This window comes from Argopecten irradians, chromosome 16, assembly GCF_041381155.1.
Source record: "Argopecten irradians isolate NY chromosome 16, Ai_NY, whole genome shotgun sequence".
NCBI lineage: Eukaryota > Metazoa > Mollusca > Bivalvia > Pectinida > Pectinidae > Argopecten > Argopecten irradians.
The window spans coordinates 21975780-21995493 of NC_091149.1; the positions used below are offsets into that span (position 1 = coordinate 21975780).

Consider the following 19714-nt stretch of genomic DNA (forward strand, 5'->3'; position numbering starts at 1 on the left):
GACGGTCGCGAGTGGCTTAACCGATCACCATGTTCTTTATCAGAGTGTTTTTTGTAAAAGATACATGTAGCAAAAGAGTGTAAAAGAAATATCATATTCAACAGCAGGGAAAATGTTGGACTTCTTTAAATATTACAGATGCCTATCAAATCTTCCATTAGATCACAGCAAAGACAAATACGTCCTATGCCTTTTACAATCTAAAAATATTTTGTGTATTGCCATAAATAGAACACTAATATAGCTTATGTTATAAATTGTCGTCGAAGTCTTTCGCAGTGCCTCCTATCTTATCAAATATGTAGAAAATACCGAAACCGGATCTTACCATGCAGCTTTAATGGGTTATCGATAGCCTAATCGCTTTATCATATGAAGAAGCTGTTTTGCTAAACTTTTATGATGTACAAGTGTATTATCAATTTAACTACTGACAACATATAAAAGTAATCATACATTTAAACATACAGAACGGGGTGCATAAGCATGACTCAAACCTGTCTATAAAGACCACCCAAAGGGAAAGGAATATAAGACTCTTTCATATGTGGATATGAAGGATAGGGATATTCTACCCAAGGGTCACAAAATGTAGTAAAACCCATGGCTTGCCGAGGGTTTTGCAATATTTTGTGATCCCGAGGGTAGAATATCCCTATCCTTCATATCCACTTTTAAAGAGTATTTTTCTTTCATACCTCGACGTTTTATTGCAATTTTACAACTATAATATCCCGCCATTTTGAAATAAATTCGAAGAAATCCACGACTGAAAGTTAATTTTTCATACATGAAAAATTACGTGATATTTTCAACAAATATTTCAACAGCATATTTTATAGTAAAATCAGTCAAGTTTGTGAAAAAAAAATGTTCAAATTTTACCGAGGAAATAGAAATTTTGTTGACGTCATGACGTCACGAGGCTTTATTGCATGGGTAGCCATGCATTACAGCATCATGCGACGTGAGTGTATTGCCCTAGACCAGCCAGTATTACATACAGACCGGGGTGCGTAAGCATGAGTCAAACCTGTCTATAAAGACCACCTAAAGGGAAAGGAAAACAGTCTCTTTAGCCAGGTGGTCTTTATACACAGGTTGAATTGTGTTAAAATTGGTCATTCGGGGCCCTATAAAAGTGGTCTTATTAAGCAGGTGGTCTTTACACAGAGGTAACCGCTAACGTGGACTTAACTGTAGTTGTAAGTGACATTTGAAAGTTATGCATTCATCAAAACTTTTTTTTTGTAAATGAAGTTTTCGAAAATTTAATGAAGGCATTTTCTCTAAAATAAAATTTCTAACATCATATAAGAAATAAACAAGAATGTCTGAATAAAATACTGTAATAATGTTATCAAAATTGACAATGCTACTTAAACAATATGTTAAGCAATGTCAACACTTTCTTGATTGAATGAGATTTCTCCCCTTGACCGGGTTAATACTAGTGTCAAAGTAATAATAGAGTTGACAAGCCACGCCTAATACTTTAATATTCTTCCGTTAATATTGACATATTCCGGAAATCCCAGGAGATGGCTTTATCTTAAATGTCTGTTTAGAACAAGCCCGCTTTCCATCGCTAGCATGAAGACATCCGATGTACACCTGTTGTTTGTTTGCTTAAGGAATCGTAAATGACTACAGATTGTAGAAGTCTTAAAACGCGTCATTTGGACTGTCCATTCGCCAAAGGACATAATTCATATACGTTCAAATGATGAGACTTTTCAGCTTCCCAACACCTATACTATAGCCATATCTTAAGATCTGTCAGATTCAACAGTTTAAGAGAAAACAAAGGAAGGTGAAAATCTAGTATATTTGTACAAGGTAAAACCAACTTACACTTATGGAAATAGTGTAAGATCATTAGTTGTTTCATAGACAAACGCGGAAGATGTATTTTATCGCTAAAAACTGCTTTTCACTCGACATATTATGGTACATGTACTTTCATTGCCACGACTTATCACTTGGCAATAGGTTCAAAGCGCTTGGTTAGATAGTTTGGTATAGGGCATATTAGCATCCAGGTCCATTTACATAACGGTCTACCCTGTGTGTAATGTGTGTTAATGGTATTGCGTGTTAGAAGCTCGAGTGTGTTTTGGGAGGCTGCGGTATGTTCGCACTGTATCTCTCTGTATAAGTGGGATTTTTCTCCCTTTTTATAGTGCTATATCACTGAAGCATGCCGCTAACGACGTTGAGCAAACAATGCTCACATTATAGGCCACATTATACTAACAACTGACAAAGCAGTCGTTACACTCTCTGTAGGCAAGAGCAAAATATACACTGTTATAAACTATAGAATATCTCTGCCACGGCACAGACCGTTCGTCCATGTAAGAAAGACTTTATGTTCAACTGTAGGCCAAACGTGGGACGGTACGTGTCAAGGGAGACATTTGAAAGTAGAAAGTCAGTTAGGAAGAATCGCCTTTTACGATCATGATGTGGGTGGAGCAGCAGGTACAATTCTAACGCCCACCTGCAATTGCTTGGTCCAAATCATAACAGATAGCACGTACCTGTAGTAGAAGATATTGATATATTTTATTTTATTTTTTATCTATTTTTTTTTGGTTTATTACGGATTTATATTCAAATATGAAGTTTGATTGTTTCAGATCTAAGGAACCAAATAATTACAGTAGTAACGATGGCAGCAAAACAAAGACAGCCGATTATTTTCTTTATTTGTGAGTATGCTTATAAATCTATTAATAGTTCTATAACAGGGAATGTCCGTAGGCACATTCTTCCGTTGTTAGGATTAAAAAAAAACAACTATTTCGTACAGGACAGTGATTTCAATGATGTATCAGATAAAAAAATCGTTATTTTTAATTCATTGTTCTACATGTACATCAACCACGAAAGCAACAAATGTCTCCACACAACGAATATGTCGTGTAATACAGTACGATATGTCGTGTGATACAGTACGATATGTCGTGTGATACAGTACGATATGTCGTGTGATATGTCGTGTGATACAGTACGATATGTCGTGTAATACAGTACGATATGTCGTGTAATACAGTACGATATGTCGTGTGATACAGTACGATATGTCGTGTGATACAGTACGATATGTCGTGTGATACAGTACGATATGTCGTGTGATATGTCGTGTGATACAGTACGATATGTCGTGTGATATGTCGTGTGACACAGTTCGATATGTCGTGTGACACAGTACGATATGTCGTGTGATATGTCGTGTGATACAGTACGATATGTCGTGTGACACAGTTCGATATGTCGTGTGATACAGTACGATATGTCGTGTGATATGTCGTGTGAAACAGTACGATATGTCGTGTGATATGTCGTGTGATACAGTAAGATATGTCGTGTGATACAGTAAGATATGTCGTGTGATACAGTACGATATGTCGTGTGATATGTCGTGTGATACAGTAAGATATGTCGTGTGATACAGTACGATATGTCGTGTGATACAGTACGATATGTCGTGTGATATGTCGTGTGATACAGTAAGATATGTCGTGTGATACAGTACGATATGTCGTGTGATACAGTACGATATGTCGTGTGATATGTCGTGTGATACAGTACGATATGTCGTGTGATATGTCGTGTGATACAGTAAGATATGTCGTGTGATACAGTACGATATGTCGCGTGATACAGTACGATATGTCGTATGATACAGTACGATATGTCGTGTGATACAGTACGATATGTCGTGTGATACAGTAAGATATGTCGTGTGATACAGTACGATATGTCGTGTGATACAGTACGATATGTCGTGTGATACTATACAAATATAGCATTTTGGTGAGGTCGATACATGGTTATATCGACCAAAGAAAAAATATTGACCGAGGACGTAGTCCGAGGTCGATATTTTTTCTGTGGTCGATATAACCATGTATTGACCGAAATCAAAATGCTATAATTGTTTTATTATTTTTTCTGAAATTGTTACATTTTGAAATGAGTGTGAAACTAAATGAGCATCGCATTTTAAATTCTGCTTCGTGATGACAGTTACAATCCTATGACTTTGTAACAAGTATAATTCAAAAACAACATATTAAAACAGTATCAATTGATGCACTTCAAGCTTTTATTACATGAACCCGGTGCATGCGTGTTTGTAAATTACATGTAGCTCCATGTCTTAAGGACAGTCAATTAAATGTATAGTTTGTTCTCCGTTGAAATAATACACTTCGACGTCAAACATATATTAACAGATTCAGATTGACATTAAGATACATTACCTTATGCTTAGTACTCCATTCCGAAAAATGAAAGTCGTATACATACAGTAGGATTAGCCTAGGCCTAATGTTGTAAGTAGCCTAGGTGTAATTTTAAAAATAAATATCAAACGTATTCACTATTCAATGGCTCCAGACGCTTAATGTATGTTATTCGATTGTTTCCTACTCTCCTATACCGTGTTTATATTGAAACTTTAAAAGTTTAAACTGTAGTCATCAGCTGGAAGTCGTCATCATCTTTGTTAGAAACCTAAACAATCAACGTCGTCTGTCACATTTTGTGGTTACGCTTCAAACTAAGGTCATCAAAGCGTTTGTTTCAAAGCGCCAGGAACACTAAGCGTTTTGGTAACGTCGACGATAACGTTATCTAAAAATAACCGTGCAATATACTTTTTCTATAAACTACTTCCGGAAAAATCGTGCAATATAGTTTTTTATCGGTGATCACGTGGCGTGTTTTTGACCAATGAGAAGTGACAAAAAATCAAGAAAAATAATAAAGTACGATATGTCGTGTAATACAGTACGATATGTCGTGTGATACAGTACGATATGTCGTGTGATACAGTATGATATGTCGTGTGATACAGTAAGATATGTCGTGTGATATGTCGTGTGATACAGTACGATATGTCGTGTGATACAGTAAGATATGTCGTGTGATACAGTACGATATGTCGTGTGATACAGTAAGATCTGTCGTGTGATACAGTACGATATGTCGTGTGATACAGTACGATATGTCGTGTGATACAGTAAGATATGTCGTGTGATACAGTACGATATGTCGTGTGATACAGTACGATATGTCGTGTGATACAGTAAGATATGTCGTGTGATACTGTACGATATGTCGTGTGATACAGTAAGATATGTTGTGTGATACAGTACGATATGTCGTGTGATACAGTAAGATATGTCGTGTGATACAGTACGATATGTCGTGTGATACAGTACGATATGTCGTGTGATACAGTACGATATGTCGTGTGATACAGTACGATATGTCGTGTGATACAGTACGATATCCTCAAAGTTAAGCTTATGACGTAATCTATTTAACACTCGTGTTAACATACTTGTTCTTGCGGGTAGGTACTTGGTTTTTCATCATCTATTAATAGCATATATTTGGCGCAGAAACTAATGACGTCACAATCGACCACAAGGGTTGAAGAACAAGCAATTGTGATATACAACGAATTGCATGTACTTTTAAAATATCTTTCTTTTTCTGTCGAGAGATAGAAATGGTGAATAGAAAAAGTGTTATATAGATTACGTCATACTGTACCCTAATCATATATTTATTAACAACAGGTCTACACATTGTAATATGCCTACCGATCGTAGTATCGACAACAACAAATGCAAGTCCGATTTCAACAACACCACCAACTCCAGCAACAACTCCAGCAACAACTCCAACAACAACTCCAACAACAACTCCAACAACAACACCAGCAACACCAACAACAACAACAACACCAACAACCCCATCAACAACCCTATCAACTCCAACAACAACGCCAACAACATCTACGACGCCAACAACGACAACACCAGCAGAGACGGGAACACCAACAGGTAACTAATCACTTATTCAGAAAACATTCATTTTCATTCAAAGTTTTGAAAATGTTCAGTTTGTTTTTGTTTTGTTTGTAATATCTATTATTTGTCCTAATAATTTGATATCAATGTAATTATGATTCGCCATTCCACGCTAGAAGCAAAGTAAACTGTACGTCGGTGTAAAGATTGGGGATCCAAATTTTCTATTGATATTTTAACGTGTTTGTAAACACTAATAAATCACCTTGGAGTTTTCATATTTTATATGAGATAAAAAGTAGTTATTCTGCTACAGGCACAACCCCGAACTCCTCGGAAGGAACTGAAACACCACCAGTGACAGCAAATCCAACTTCATCCTCAGATAACACACAAACCACCAATGAACCAACAACTTCCACACCACCAACTATAGCTCCCACACAACCATCTAATGGTTCAACTGTCACATCACCAAACAATGGGTCGTCTACTTCTTCGGCCTCAACTCCATCACCTTCTACTTCCACACCTAACCCAAGTACGAAACCACCGAGCAGTACTGGAATATCTAGCAGTGTCGTGCCCTCGTCCAGTGTCGTGCCCTCGTCCAGTGTCGTGCCCTCGTCCAGTGCGGCACCATCGTCTAGTGTGGTACCCACATCCAGTGCAGAACCACCGACCAGTGACGTGTCGACGTCATCATCAGCACCGTCAACAACTCAGGTAGCCACAACACGCGCCACTACTCAGGCCCCAGAGGAATTCCCTGATGTCCCTGTCAACACAGGTTTGTGTTACTATGTCACCAATACATAAACATAGAACGGAAATGGTAATATGATCATATTTTATGTTGAAGTTCGTCCACCTGTCAATGAGTTTAGCCTACACTGTATCTGTCAATGAGTTAAGCCTATCTGTCAATGAGTTCAACCTATCTGTCAATGAGTTTAACCTATCTGTCAATGAGTTTAACCTATCTGTCTATGAGTTTAGCCTATCTGTCTATGAGTTTAGCCTATCTGTCAATGAGTTTAACCTATCTGTCTATGAGTTCAACCTATCTGCCTATGAGTTTAACCTATCTGTCTATGAGTTTAACCTATCTGTCTATGAGTTCAACCTATCTGCCTATGGGTTTAGCCTATCTGTCTATGAGTTTAACCTATCTGTCTATGAGTTCAACCTATCTGCCTATGCGTTTAGCCTATCTGCCTATGAGTTTAGCCTATCTGTCTATGAGTTTAACCTATCTGTCTATGAGTTCAACCTATCTGTCTATGAGTTTAGCCTATCTGTCAATGAGTTTATCCTACACTGTATCTGCCTATGAGTTTAGCCTATCTGTCTATGAGTTTAACCTATCTGTCTATGAGTTTAACCTATCTGTCTATGAGTTTAACCTATCTGCCTATGAGTTTAACCTATCTGCCTATGAGTTTAACCTATCTGCCAATGAGTTTATCCTACATTGTATCTGTCTATGAGTTCAACCTATCTGCCTATGAGTTTAACCTATCTGTCTATGAGTTTAGCCTATCTGTCTATGAGTTTAACCTTTCTGTCAATGAGTTTAGCCTATCTGTCTATGAGTTTAACCTATCTGTCTATGAGTTAAGCCTATCTGTCTATGAGTTTAACCTATCTGCCAATGAGTTTAACCTATCTGTCAATGAGTTTAGCCTATCTGTCTATGAGTTTATCCTACACTGTATCTGTCTATGAGTTTAACCTATCTGTCAATGAGTTAAGCCTATCTGTCTATGAGTTTAGCCTATCTGTCAATGAGTTTAACCTATCTGTCAATGAGTTTAACCTATCTGTCTATGAGTTTAACCTATCTGTCTATGAGTTTAACCTATCTGTCAATGAGTTTAGCCTATCTGTCTATGAGTTTAACCTATCTGTCTATGAGTTTAACCTATCTGTCAATGAGTTTAACCTATCTGTCAATGAGTTAAGCCTATCTGTCTATGAGTTTAGCCTATCTGTCAATGAGTTTATCCTACACTGTATCTGTCAATGAGTTAAGCCTATCTGTCTATGAGTTAAGCCTATCTGTCTATGAGTTTAACCTATCTGCCAATGAGTTTAACCTATCTGTCAATGAGTTTAACCTATCTGTCAATGAGTTTATCCTATCTGTCTATGAGTTTAACCTATCTGTCTATGAGTTTAAGCTATCTGTCAATGAGTTTAACCTATCTGTCAATGAGTTCAACCTATCTGTCAATGAGTTTATCCTACACTGTATCTGTCAATGAGTTAAGCCTATCTGTCTATGAGTTTAACCTATCTGTCGATGAGTTTAACCTATCTGTCTATGAGTTTAACCTATCTGCCAATGAGTTTAGCCTATCTGTCAATGAGTTCAACCTATCTGTCAATGAGTTTATCCTACACTGTATCTGTCAATGAGTTAAGCCTATCTGTCTATGAGTTTAACCTATCTGTCAATGAGTTAAGCATATATGTCATTGAGTCTAGCCTAGACCAGATCTTAATAAAGGACGCAACTGTTGTGCCTACAGCAAGAGTTTCATTCTTGGTCTTTGAACTGGCAGACAAGAGCTGCTTCCTCCAGTATGTTCTAGTCAAGGTTAAAAGCATTGTATTTTTAATAAACTTTACAAATACTGTAAACGTGAATATTTTCGCAAGTGCTTAATTTCGCGATTTGCATGCATAACATTTCGCGGTGTTGTTATTTTCACGACAGATACACTTTAGGACTTTAAACAACAAGGATCATACATGTACAAAATATTACATACGGGAGGGGATTTTCGCGATCAATCGACCTTCATTAAATTACCGGACTATCCCACTCGCGTAAATGTCCATGTTTACAATATCAGGGTTAATACAGGCAAACTACCACCAGGTGTTGTTTGTATGTCCATACATTATTTTGAAATATATGTTTTATCGTGCATGCGACGACCTGAATTGTTGATGATATATTATATCATGTCGGACACACGAATAACTGTTATAAATATACCTCTACTGGCACGTATACAACATTCAAGGGTTTGTTTTATCGGGGTACTCCGACAGGAGATAGCTTTTAGTTTATTATCTTAGTAGTATTTCATTTACCATATTTGGCCTAAAATATCGACTATTGACTTGAAATAATACTTATATATTCTTCATTGTCGACTTTGACCTGAATGAATACTCATTGTTCTTTTAAGCATTGACTTTGACTTGAAAAAATTCTTATTGACTTTGAAAAATAACTAAATTCATTAAATGCTTAATTTTCTTTTTTTCATTTTTGTCTAGCTCGCGCAGTGATAACGTATTAGACCCTCCTTGAGTGTATTATATAATGAAGTGTTCAATGGCGGTTTAATGAAACTATGCACGTGATAGGGGGTTTGAACGATCCGAAAAAAAATCCGGACGTTCGAGCGCATTTCACAATGAAATGCATCCTAGATAACATGACATCTATCGTATATCTTAACGATTGCATAAAGCCCCGGGGCAAAAGAAATCCATTCAATAACCCTTGGAGAAAGTTATTGGCATATAAAGTCATAACAAAGGTTTGTGATTGTAATATACGAAGTAAATTAATATCTTGATATATTAGTATATATCTACCACATGTTGATATCAATGTGATGTGATGAATATATAGATTGCCGTCAGTGCAGCCAAAATTATACCCTATGAACTTTTTTTATCTATTCTGTGACTCGTCATCAATGTAAATAGAATGGTGGGCTATCAAAACGTTGAGCAGTTCAAATAAAACTTATACATTTGGCATGATTGAAAAGATTTCTATTAAAACTCTTCGTAATGCATGGAATAATTGTTCAAAATTTCAATTTCAAAATCGATCACATATTTTTTTTTTTTTTTTTTTTTTCCAATTATCTATATTTTTTATTAAATTAAGTTGAAATCAGGATTTTAACATACTGTAGAGTACATAGCTCGTAGTGTACAAATTAGACATACTGTTCTCGTGCCATATCCCAACCACATGCATTCTACACATGTTGGTGTTTCGTTAGACTATTGCTTTTTTTTCACAAAAAATTGTTTTTTTCAACAGTACGTTTTATACAATATATGTTCCTTTCGTAGAAGGACTTTCACACAATTTCCATATTTTATAATTGTATTTTAAAACAAACTTACATCTCTCTCTCTTTATTACAAACCATACATCCAACATTCTATATTATAAACAATCACAATAAATATCCACACAACCAACTTTCTTAATGTGACTACAACCGTATTCTTTTATACAAGAAAAAATAATAACAGGGGAGACAATTCCTTATGGTAAAAAAATAGAAGGGAAACAACTCTCTTCAAATTTACTTTAGTTGCAATTTAATATGATATAAAGAATATTTATATTATGATATGTGTTACTAATATATATGAATATATAAATACACTTATATATGAACACTTTCATATCTTATGTACCCTAATCAAATATAGTACGCTTTAAAATGTAGCCTACATATATGATACTGAATATTCCGGATTTCTCCTACCTAATTTGACCCCTTTTTTCATAAGTTTATACAACGTGACACGTTTCCGGTTGGGATATGTCAACAGTAATAAAGGTAGCAGAAAACAGTAGATTTGGACAATCTATGAAATTAAGGCGCATGCCTTAGAAATATAGATATAGTCATTTAACTGTAAAAAATACCTGTACAAAAGTATATATATAATTAATCAGCACAACCTTTGCAATTACAATTTGATATTTTGATACATATTTGGCCATATTCTGCGCTTATTCATGCATGTGAATACCATGGTAACAACAAAAAAATACCTGAAAAATTGCAAAATATCATGATTTTTAGCCTAAAATTGCAGACAATTGTATTCAATTTTTTCTTAAGACCTACCTTAAATTGAGCACTTCTATCACAATGGCAAAATAAGCCAATTTATTTCATAGGTCGATTAGGTGGATTTTTCAATATTTTTGCCTAAACCCGCGCCATGGATTTTCCTTCAAGTAAAGCTAGCATTTCCGGTCAAGACGCACTTCCGGAGGAGCCCAGAATTGTAATCTATAACCCATTTTTGTTATGTTTATTTTTGAAAAAAATGAAACTTATATCAAACCCTCCATATTGGATGTACCAATTTCAGAATATATTTTATTTTTAATTGTTTATGCATGGCTCAAAACAGGGGCTCCCCACTTAATAAAAATATAGACCGTGGCCAGGCTGTTCTTCTCTGGTTTGCTACCAAAAAGGTAGTATTGTCTTGTTTTCATAATTTTGTTTGCATACGAAAGCTTAAATTATATTTCATCGTTCTTAAGTTACGTTAGCCATGTAAATACTGACTGTAAGTGGGAAATATTTGTCCCCAAATATAAGTATTTTATTACGAAACCCTTTCCTTCGAAATGTATTATACAAACACGTGTTAGGTTGCTTTACAATACACCAACATGTACAGTAAATTAAATTACAAATCATGTACTTACATATATATCTACTATATCCATACAACATATAACTATACTCCACTATACACCACATGCTTTCACTATCTCTTTCAATCTAATTATTTCCATCTCTTTTTCTTTGTCTTTGTTGTAGCTAGTTTTGACATAGAGATTGATATGTGTGAGTAATAGATTCTTTAATTGTATAAAAGCAGAGTTGAGTCCAGTTGCTTTGTTATGGTATTTTTTCTGGTTCCTTATCAACCATATTATGTACTTCATAGACAAGAGTATTGTATTTTTTATGCAATTTGTTGTTTGGTTATGGTTAAGAGATCCTAAGAGTATATCTTTTTCTGTAGCAGGTTCCGGATTTGGTAATTTTTCTAAAATCTGAGTACTAACTTTCTCAACTAATTGAGTTGTGTATGGACAGTTATAAAATAGGTGGGATAATGTTTCCCTATTACCATCACATAAATGACAAGCTCCATTTGATCTGTTCATTTTCTGCAGTCTGTCTTCAGTGTAGAGTATTCTATGTGTGATTTTGAATTGAAACTCTTTAATTTTGTTTGTCACTATTGAATTCTTTATATTGGTCCAAATTACTTTCCAGTCTAGTGGCAAATTAAATTCTGTTTCCCAACTTGTTTCACACTTGGGCCTCGATGCATCATTTAAGATCTGTTGTAGGACAGAAGGCTTTAGATTTCTCGGTTTTATAATATTTTCAGTACTTGAGTTCAGTATTTTTAAATGTTCGTTTATAAATATTACATTTCCACCTTTTACATTTACTTCAGGTGTGTTTAATCTATCTATGTCACCTAGGTCAGTTCTTGATAATTTCGTTGTATACTCTTTAGGTATGGCTGTTTTTATTTTTGAAATTTCTGAAATCCAGTTATGTTTTTGTATCAGTTTATTTAGGATTGATCTGCTATTTAGGAAGCTATTTGCATTAACATCCCAAATATCTGATATTTTAGTTATTTTGCTCTTTAAAAATGATTGTATGAATAGAGGTACATTCTTGTACAGGATGTTTGAGTTGCCAAACAAAGGTTCCTCAAGAACTTCATTGATAGTTAACGGGTTTTTATTCAGTGTGCATCTTAGTTTTGCCCATGCCTTTATTGCAATTTTGTAAAAACCTGGTAAACTATCTAAATTCAAACCAGTTACACATGAACACTTCATTAAGAAGTTTTTTGTATCAAATTTTTGGTCATATTTATTCAAATAGAACATTCCTATCCTACTCCAACTTTCATTTGTTGAGTGGTAAATGTTGTAAATTGTTTTGATGTACCTACTTTCAATAAAAGTGTCCAAGCTTATCATCCCCATACCCCCTTTTCCAGTTTCTGTGCAGCATACTTTACGATCTATTTGATTTGGTTTGCCGTCCCAAATGAAGTTCCAAATAAGTCGGTTTATTTCATTTTGGAATTTTAATGGTATACCACGTACTTCGATTTCATATCCAATTACAGACAATATGAAAGTTTTTACAATCAAGGTTTTTCCAATAAAAGTTAAATTCCTTCTCTTCCATATTTGTAAACAATTTTTTATTTTTTCTATTTTCTCCAACCACACTTTTTCATTGTTTATTTGGTGTCCATGATAAATTCCCAATGTTTTTACTGATGTCTTAGACCATTTAATTTTAGTGAAATCAGGGTTTTTATTTTTCCATGGTCCAAGATATAAACCTTCTGTTTTTTCATAATTTATACTGGCTCCTGATGCTTTCTCATAAACTGCTAATAGTTTGAAGGCTTCTTTTATTGAGTTTTCTGATCTATTAAAAAGTTGGGTGTCATCTGCAAACATGCATAATTTTGCTTCTACATTTCCCGGACCAGGTAGTTGCATCCCCCTAATGTTATTGTTAGCTCGTATTGCACAGGCGAGTGGCTCTGCTTGTACAATATAGATTAACGGAGAAATTGGGCATCCTTGTCTAGCAGATCTAGTTATATTAAAATAAGATGATGTAAATCCATTAGTTTGAATACATGTTTTGGCATCTTTTAGTAGCATTTCAATCCAATCACAAAAGTTTTGGCCAAAATTGAATTTCTTTAGACATTTCATCACCCACTCCCACTCGATTCTATCAAATGATTTTTTTTGGTCTAGAAAAATAATACTACCCTCTTTATTTTCTCTGTCGCTATATTCTATAATGTCTTGGATAAGTCTGTTTGCTTCCGAAATTTTCTGTCCTGGAACAAATCCTTTTTGGTCAGGATGTATGATCACATATTATTAAAAGCCTACTACGTACCTTTCCGAAACAAAGCAAAAAAGTTTCTTAAAAACAATAATAGCATAAGAAAATATAATTCGACAAAGGCCTAAGATGAGGCAATCTAATTAAAATACAGATCCTTATTATCACTACGTTTGATAAGAGGATCTGACAACATCACGTTAGGGGTTACGTCAAGATGACCTTTGGAAATGGCCAATCAAATTGGCACTGTCAGGATCTAGACTAGGGACGAAATAGTTTGAAAAGCTGTCCGAATTATTTTCGTGTACGAAGTCATCACGCCCAAAGAGCACAACAAAGCTAAATGTATATGTATACTGGGACGAAATAGTTATCAATTGACGTAGCAATGTGTAGGAAATGTATGTGATCCGAAGTACACGTGGTAAAAAGGTCATCCGATCATGACCCTTTATAGAATGTTCTCAGATCCTCTATTTAACGGAGTGGTTATAAGGATATGTATTCTAATCAGATTGAAGATGAGGTTACCACGCCAAAAATGCTTATTTTCTGCGTAATCTATCACTGAAGATTCGTTTCGCTGCTTTGCCGTCTAGCGAAGCGAGAGTTGACTAACTTCTTGACACACGTGCACTAAATAGTCAGGGTTAATTGATTCAGAACACAAAGCCGTTAGTAGCATATTTATGGTATTGTCTGTGCTGGAGTTCCAAAGGATGAGTAATGAATATTTTTATGTTGAAATGCACGCGAGTTCATTATTAAGACATAAATACATCATAAGTTTATACAGGAGAAGCAAGGATTTTTGCCAATTTCATCTGAAGAAAAGTCTGTGAAGATATCGATGTGATAATAAACGTAATTAGCGAAGGAACTAGAATCTAGACAGGGGAAGCAATAATTTTCACCCATTTCATTTTGCGAGATTGTCAACGAAATCACACTAACATTTAGATATACAATCATGATTTTCGATTTAAACGTTTTTAATTACTGCTTTAGATAGAGAAGTTGATTAGAAATATTGTTTATCAACACAGACTTTTCCTTAGATGATATGATCGCACAGCTCACATTACCAAGGCAACATAGCTCAAATGTACAATCTCACGTAAAGTTAAATAAACCCGCTAACGAAGGTTTATAAACACTTTCACAGGAACATCATTTACTATTCCGAAATGTGATCACAGTATGACTGATAGGTAGTGGCACTCTACAAGTAGCCCACCACATTTAATAGCTCTGTTATCAAAGACGAGTTATTGGACAGTTTGAACTTTATTTAATGTAATATAAACACTAAATGGCAAGTTGTCTTGTGCATGCATTCAGCTTGCAAATCATATGAAAATCATATGCACACCATGTTGTAAGAGACCTGTCGACTGTCCTAATGTAACTTTAAACATTTTTTCTGTATTGCTTTTTTGCACCTGTGCCTTACGTTTTAGTGAAGTAACGACCAACAGATACGTGTAAGGAAATATCCCGTACGGTTTCCAAACTGATTAAAAAAACACCTAAATTATTATTTTTTAAAACAAGCTTAAAAGGAAGGATGCAGACAACCTGTTGTAGTGACCATCTCTGTATAAAGACCACCTGCTCAATAAGAACACTTTTCTGTGGTCCTAAAATAATTATTTCAACACAATCCAACCTTTGTATAAAAATCACCTGGCTGTAACCAACCGTTTTTGCTCTGTCCCTTGGGTTGTCTTTATAGTCAGGTTTGAAAGTCACTACAAATGGGGAGGAACGTTTTGCATGTACTGTTTCAGTGCTTACAAATGACCCAGATTTTGTTTTCAATTTATGTTAAATGTTTGTTTCATCTCATTCCCATATCAGCTTTCTTTGGTTATGGCCTTTTATCGTTGTGGACGGAAGTTTTATTATAGTTTAAATTTAACATAAATTTAATATTCAATGTTCTACTTGTAGAATCCTACTTTGAGTTGAAGATCTCCTTTAGTTACGACAGTGGCTCAGACATAAATATAGTGAAAGTTAATGTAAGTATCATGTACTGTGTGACACTATGGGTAACCAGGACGTTTAGCATGGCCAATATCTACTTCCTCTTGCCTTTCGTGGTGTAATGCCGATCTCCGATGGCGTTCAAAGCGAAGGAAAACAAAAATAAACGACGATGCCTTTGTTTAGTTGTTTGATTGAGAATTATATTTTCAAGAAAATTCAAATATAGCAATGCTACCCTCATTAATTTTTATATCCTTTCGTTTCGAACGCGCCATCGGAAATTCTTCCTAGCACTGCGAGGGTCAGTATATACACTGTACATTGTAAGTATCAAGCTTTTGGCGATGATAAGTCGTTCTGGTTGTCCACGGTGATATAATAGCTCATATTCGCCATATATTTTGCATATGCAGATTATGAATTACGAAAGCAATTATAATATAATATTCAAATGCAGCTCTATATCTCATTCGTCCCCCCTTTTTATGTTAAACGTACAGTGGTAGCGACATCGCCGAGTCATATCAGTCCCATAAATATCGTTCATGCTTTAATAAATGCCAAAACATCAGCAATCATTGTCATTTTCATTAAAAAAAACCTTTATTTCATGAAAACTGTTAAACCAGATGAAAAGTTTATCATTAGCTTGCGCGAGGACATACGTACTCAGTAGACGAGTTTCATATACTTTCGAATGAAATTAGCTTAAATTTCATATACTCTCGAATGAAATGGGCTTACATTTCATATACTCTCAAATGAAATGAGCTTAAATTTCATATACTCTCGAATGAAATTAGCTTAAATTTCATATACTCTCGAATGAAATGGGCTTACATTTCATATACTCTCAAATGAAATGAGCTTAAATTTCATATACTCTCGAATGAAACGAGCTTAAATTTCATATACTCTCGAATGAAACGAGCTTAAATTTCATATACTCTCAAATGAATTGAACCTACATTTCATTCAAATGAAATGAGCTTAAATTAAATTTCATATACTCTCGAATGAAATTAACTTAAATTCCACATACTCTCGAATGAAGTGAGCTTCAATTTCATATACTATCGAATGAAATGAGCTTAACTTTCATATACTCACGAATGAAATGAGCTTAAATTGGAGATATGCATTATCACAATGCCATAGCAACCTACATTTCGACTGCAAGTCAACAAGTGTTGAAAAAACCGTAGGTGGCAATCATTTTAATTTGACATCCTCAATTCTCCTTGATCTTTGACCCTCATCATTGTTTACACATTATGATGTCACAATTATTTTCAAGCCAATGATAATTAGTGTAAAATATTGTGCATGCGAAGTCCGCAGATATACTGTGGATTGTGCGATGATTTTGAATAAATCTCAAAACATTTTAAACCAATTAATTTATGACTAAATTATATTCACAATTGACTAACAATATCGTTATGATAACCATATGTTGTGTGTACGCTAACTAAGTTCTTTGTTACTTGCAGATCACCAATGTATTCAGTTCAACTCCTGGATTCCGTAAAGTGACAATACCATCACCCTTGAACAGGTAATGAAAACACATTTACTTAATAAGAGAAACAATTTTCTTCTTTTTGTATTGGTTCCAGCACTTCATACAGAACCATATGCCACCGATTTATTTCGGGATGCAGTTAACGGTCTTGTTGTACAGCAGGCATGTGATACTTGTCAATTGAAAGCTTTTAAGTGACATCCATACTGTAATTTTTAGTGTCAGGCATGTGATACTTGTCAATTGAAAGCTTTTAAGTGACATCCATACTGTAATTTTTAGTGTCAGGCATGTGGTACTTGTCTAATGAAGCTTTTAAGTGACATCCATACTATCATTTTTACAGACAGTCATGTGATACTTGGCTATTGAAAGCTTTTAATTGACATCTATTCTGCCATTTAAAGTCAATCTCTACCTCTCCGTAAGGACGTTTTCAAATGAGAATTTAAATCGAGATTGATAATTTTCAGATTCGCAAAAGTTATTAACTTATCGTTATTACCGCAGTTATAATCACCGTATCAACAATTTAATTATTATAAATTAAAGGATAACTAGTCTTAACGCGCCGGCCTAATTACCGGGCTTTAGTTGACTATCACTGCTCCAGATGGCAAAACCGCGGAATGAATCTTTACTGTTGACACTGTTGACATAGAATGTGGTCATTATAATATGACGAGGACGTGTTTCTATATAGAGAGAGTTTTGTTTCTTAATATGTCCTGGCAGATAAACGCTGATGACGTCACGTCAATTTGAGACGATCCAAGTGTTCTGTAAAATCAAATGTAATTATGCACAGATATTAACGAAAGACAAGCGTACTTGATGTTGGCATTAATACGCCTTGCCATTATCATCAAACTCCTATTTTCTTACGAGATTTTTATCCTTGCTAAAGCTGCCGATAGAGAGGAGGTGACATTGAGATTTCTTACAAAAGCAATAGTGACAATTATACCTATCAACCATAAAACCTAAAGCTTTCTTTGTTGTTTTGGTAATGTCTTTATTATGGGTAAAGGAGGAGTGTCAATTTGGTAGTATTTGAGGTCTTTATCTTACTTCTGAACATAGCAAAACATTCATTGGTGTTTTAAAGTTTAACAAATAAAACTGAAGCAAACACGAAATTGACCCTCCTCACATGGGACTCCGACCTAACCTTAATAATATGTCATATAGCATGATGTACTAACCCCTGGGTGTATATAAACAAACAATAATACTTATCGGTCATGGCCACCAGAGGGCGCAAAGTGATACTTCTCCTTTATATAATGACTAACACTATTTGTACAGTTATTGTTATTGGGGTTATGATGCATTATAATTAAGTTCAGCTAGATTTTAGAATTTAATCACCACTCTATATGTACTTTTACTTTATTAACCTACTTTGGATGGCCGATTTATGTGGAAAATAGGTCTTTTGTTCAAATCTCGAGAGAACCAAATCGTGTAGTGACAGGTTGGTTAATTGTTTAAGATATAGATAGTAAATTATATTGGTTAATTGGTTGGCTACATCTGAAGCTACTTGAAGCTATCATGTACATGATTGTATCTAGCGCAGCAAGAAGGACAACTCCCGGCATTCGGCCGCTCGTAACGCGACGCTATCCAAATTGCAACGCTTTTTGAAAATAATTGTAAAAAAATAGCGTATGCTTTAATCCAGAATTTTCCCCTGTATTGAAATACATTGTGTGTTTTTAGGGTTGTTGCACGACGTCATTTCCCGGAGTTTTTCACAATTTCGTTATTTTGATTTTTAAATACAGATAAAAATCAACTGGAAAATAAATTACTTGTGAAAATTGTCACAGTTATTATTCAGCGTGCAAGGTGTATCGCTGTGGTACATATCAAACGACAAAAATGTTGAAAGGTGAAAAATTGGCCCTAAATGCCCTTAGTTGTCGATGGGCCGTAAAACTCAAACAAACAAATGCACGGTGAAAAGCAAGTGAAACACAAATGGTTAGACATTCGTTTATTGTTTATTAATATATCTAATATATAGGTGTTTAATAGAGGATGTTCATACATTGATGATTTGGAAAAATGTTCCATTCATTCATGATTGATGAAATGATTTTTCCTCTTCCTGTGTTTCAATAAACACAATCAGTATATAGTTAGTTCATATACCTGTTATTTTCATGGAAGGTGAAGGTGTTAGATTTTGTTGATGATTGTGAAGATAAATTACGCATTCATGACCAAATAAATGTGGTCATGAATGCGTAACACTAAGGATTAACACCAAGAATTAGTAAAAATGGTTCATTTATTTATGTTTAATGAAGTTTAATGAAGCCCTTATCAAGAAATTACAATAGTGTCTACACGACTGTACATTGTATACATGACTTAACTCGGCATTGCTGTAGTTTTATTAATTTCTATTTCAGGCTGAGGAGGAGTACACTCGTTAGCAGTACCTTAACAGCCTCGTTTGATGCAGCGGATATTTATAATAACACGGGAGTTGTATCTGAAATACACAATGACATCAATGAGTTGAGATCCTTTGTCACCCTTGATAGCAATACGAATACCACAGTTGATACTTGTAAGTATAATTGGTTTGTTTATCTCGCACCATGACCGTTACATTGCATTTTGTTCCCATTTTGATAAAATAT

The 19714-nt window shown here is 34.8% G+C and overlaps 1 protein-coding gene across 3 annotated transcripts in view; it reads left to right on the forward strand.

Annotated features, from left to right (window-relative positions):
- Positions 1 to 19714, forward strand: part of LOC138311209 (uncharacterized) — a 48569-nt gene that overhangs the window by 22626 nt on the left and 6229 nt on the right. For all 3 annotated transcript variants that reach the window (XM_069252697.1, XM_069252696.1, XM_069252698.1), the window contains 6 exons: positions 2643 to 2714; positions 5598 to 5864; positions 6148 to 6621; positions 15494 to 15564; positions 17026 to 17090; positions 19481 to 19641. In XM_069252697.1, coding sequence (XP_069108798.1) covers positions 2675 to 2714; positions 5598 to 5864; positions 6148 to 6621; positions 15494 to 15564; positions 17026 to 17090; positions 19481 to 19641 — 1078 coding nt within the window. In that variant the 5' untranslated portion in view covers positions 2643 to 2674. The remainder of the gene's footprint in view (positions 1 to 2642; positions 2715 to 5597; positions 5865 to 6147; positions 6622 to 15493; positions 15565 to 17025; positions 17091 to 19480; positions 19642 to 19714) is intronic.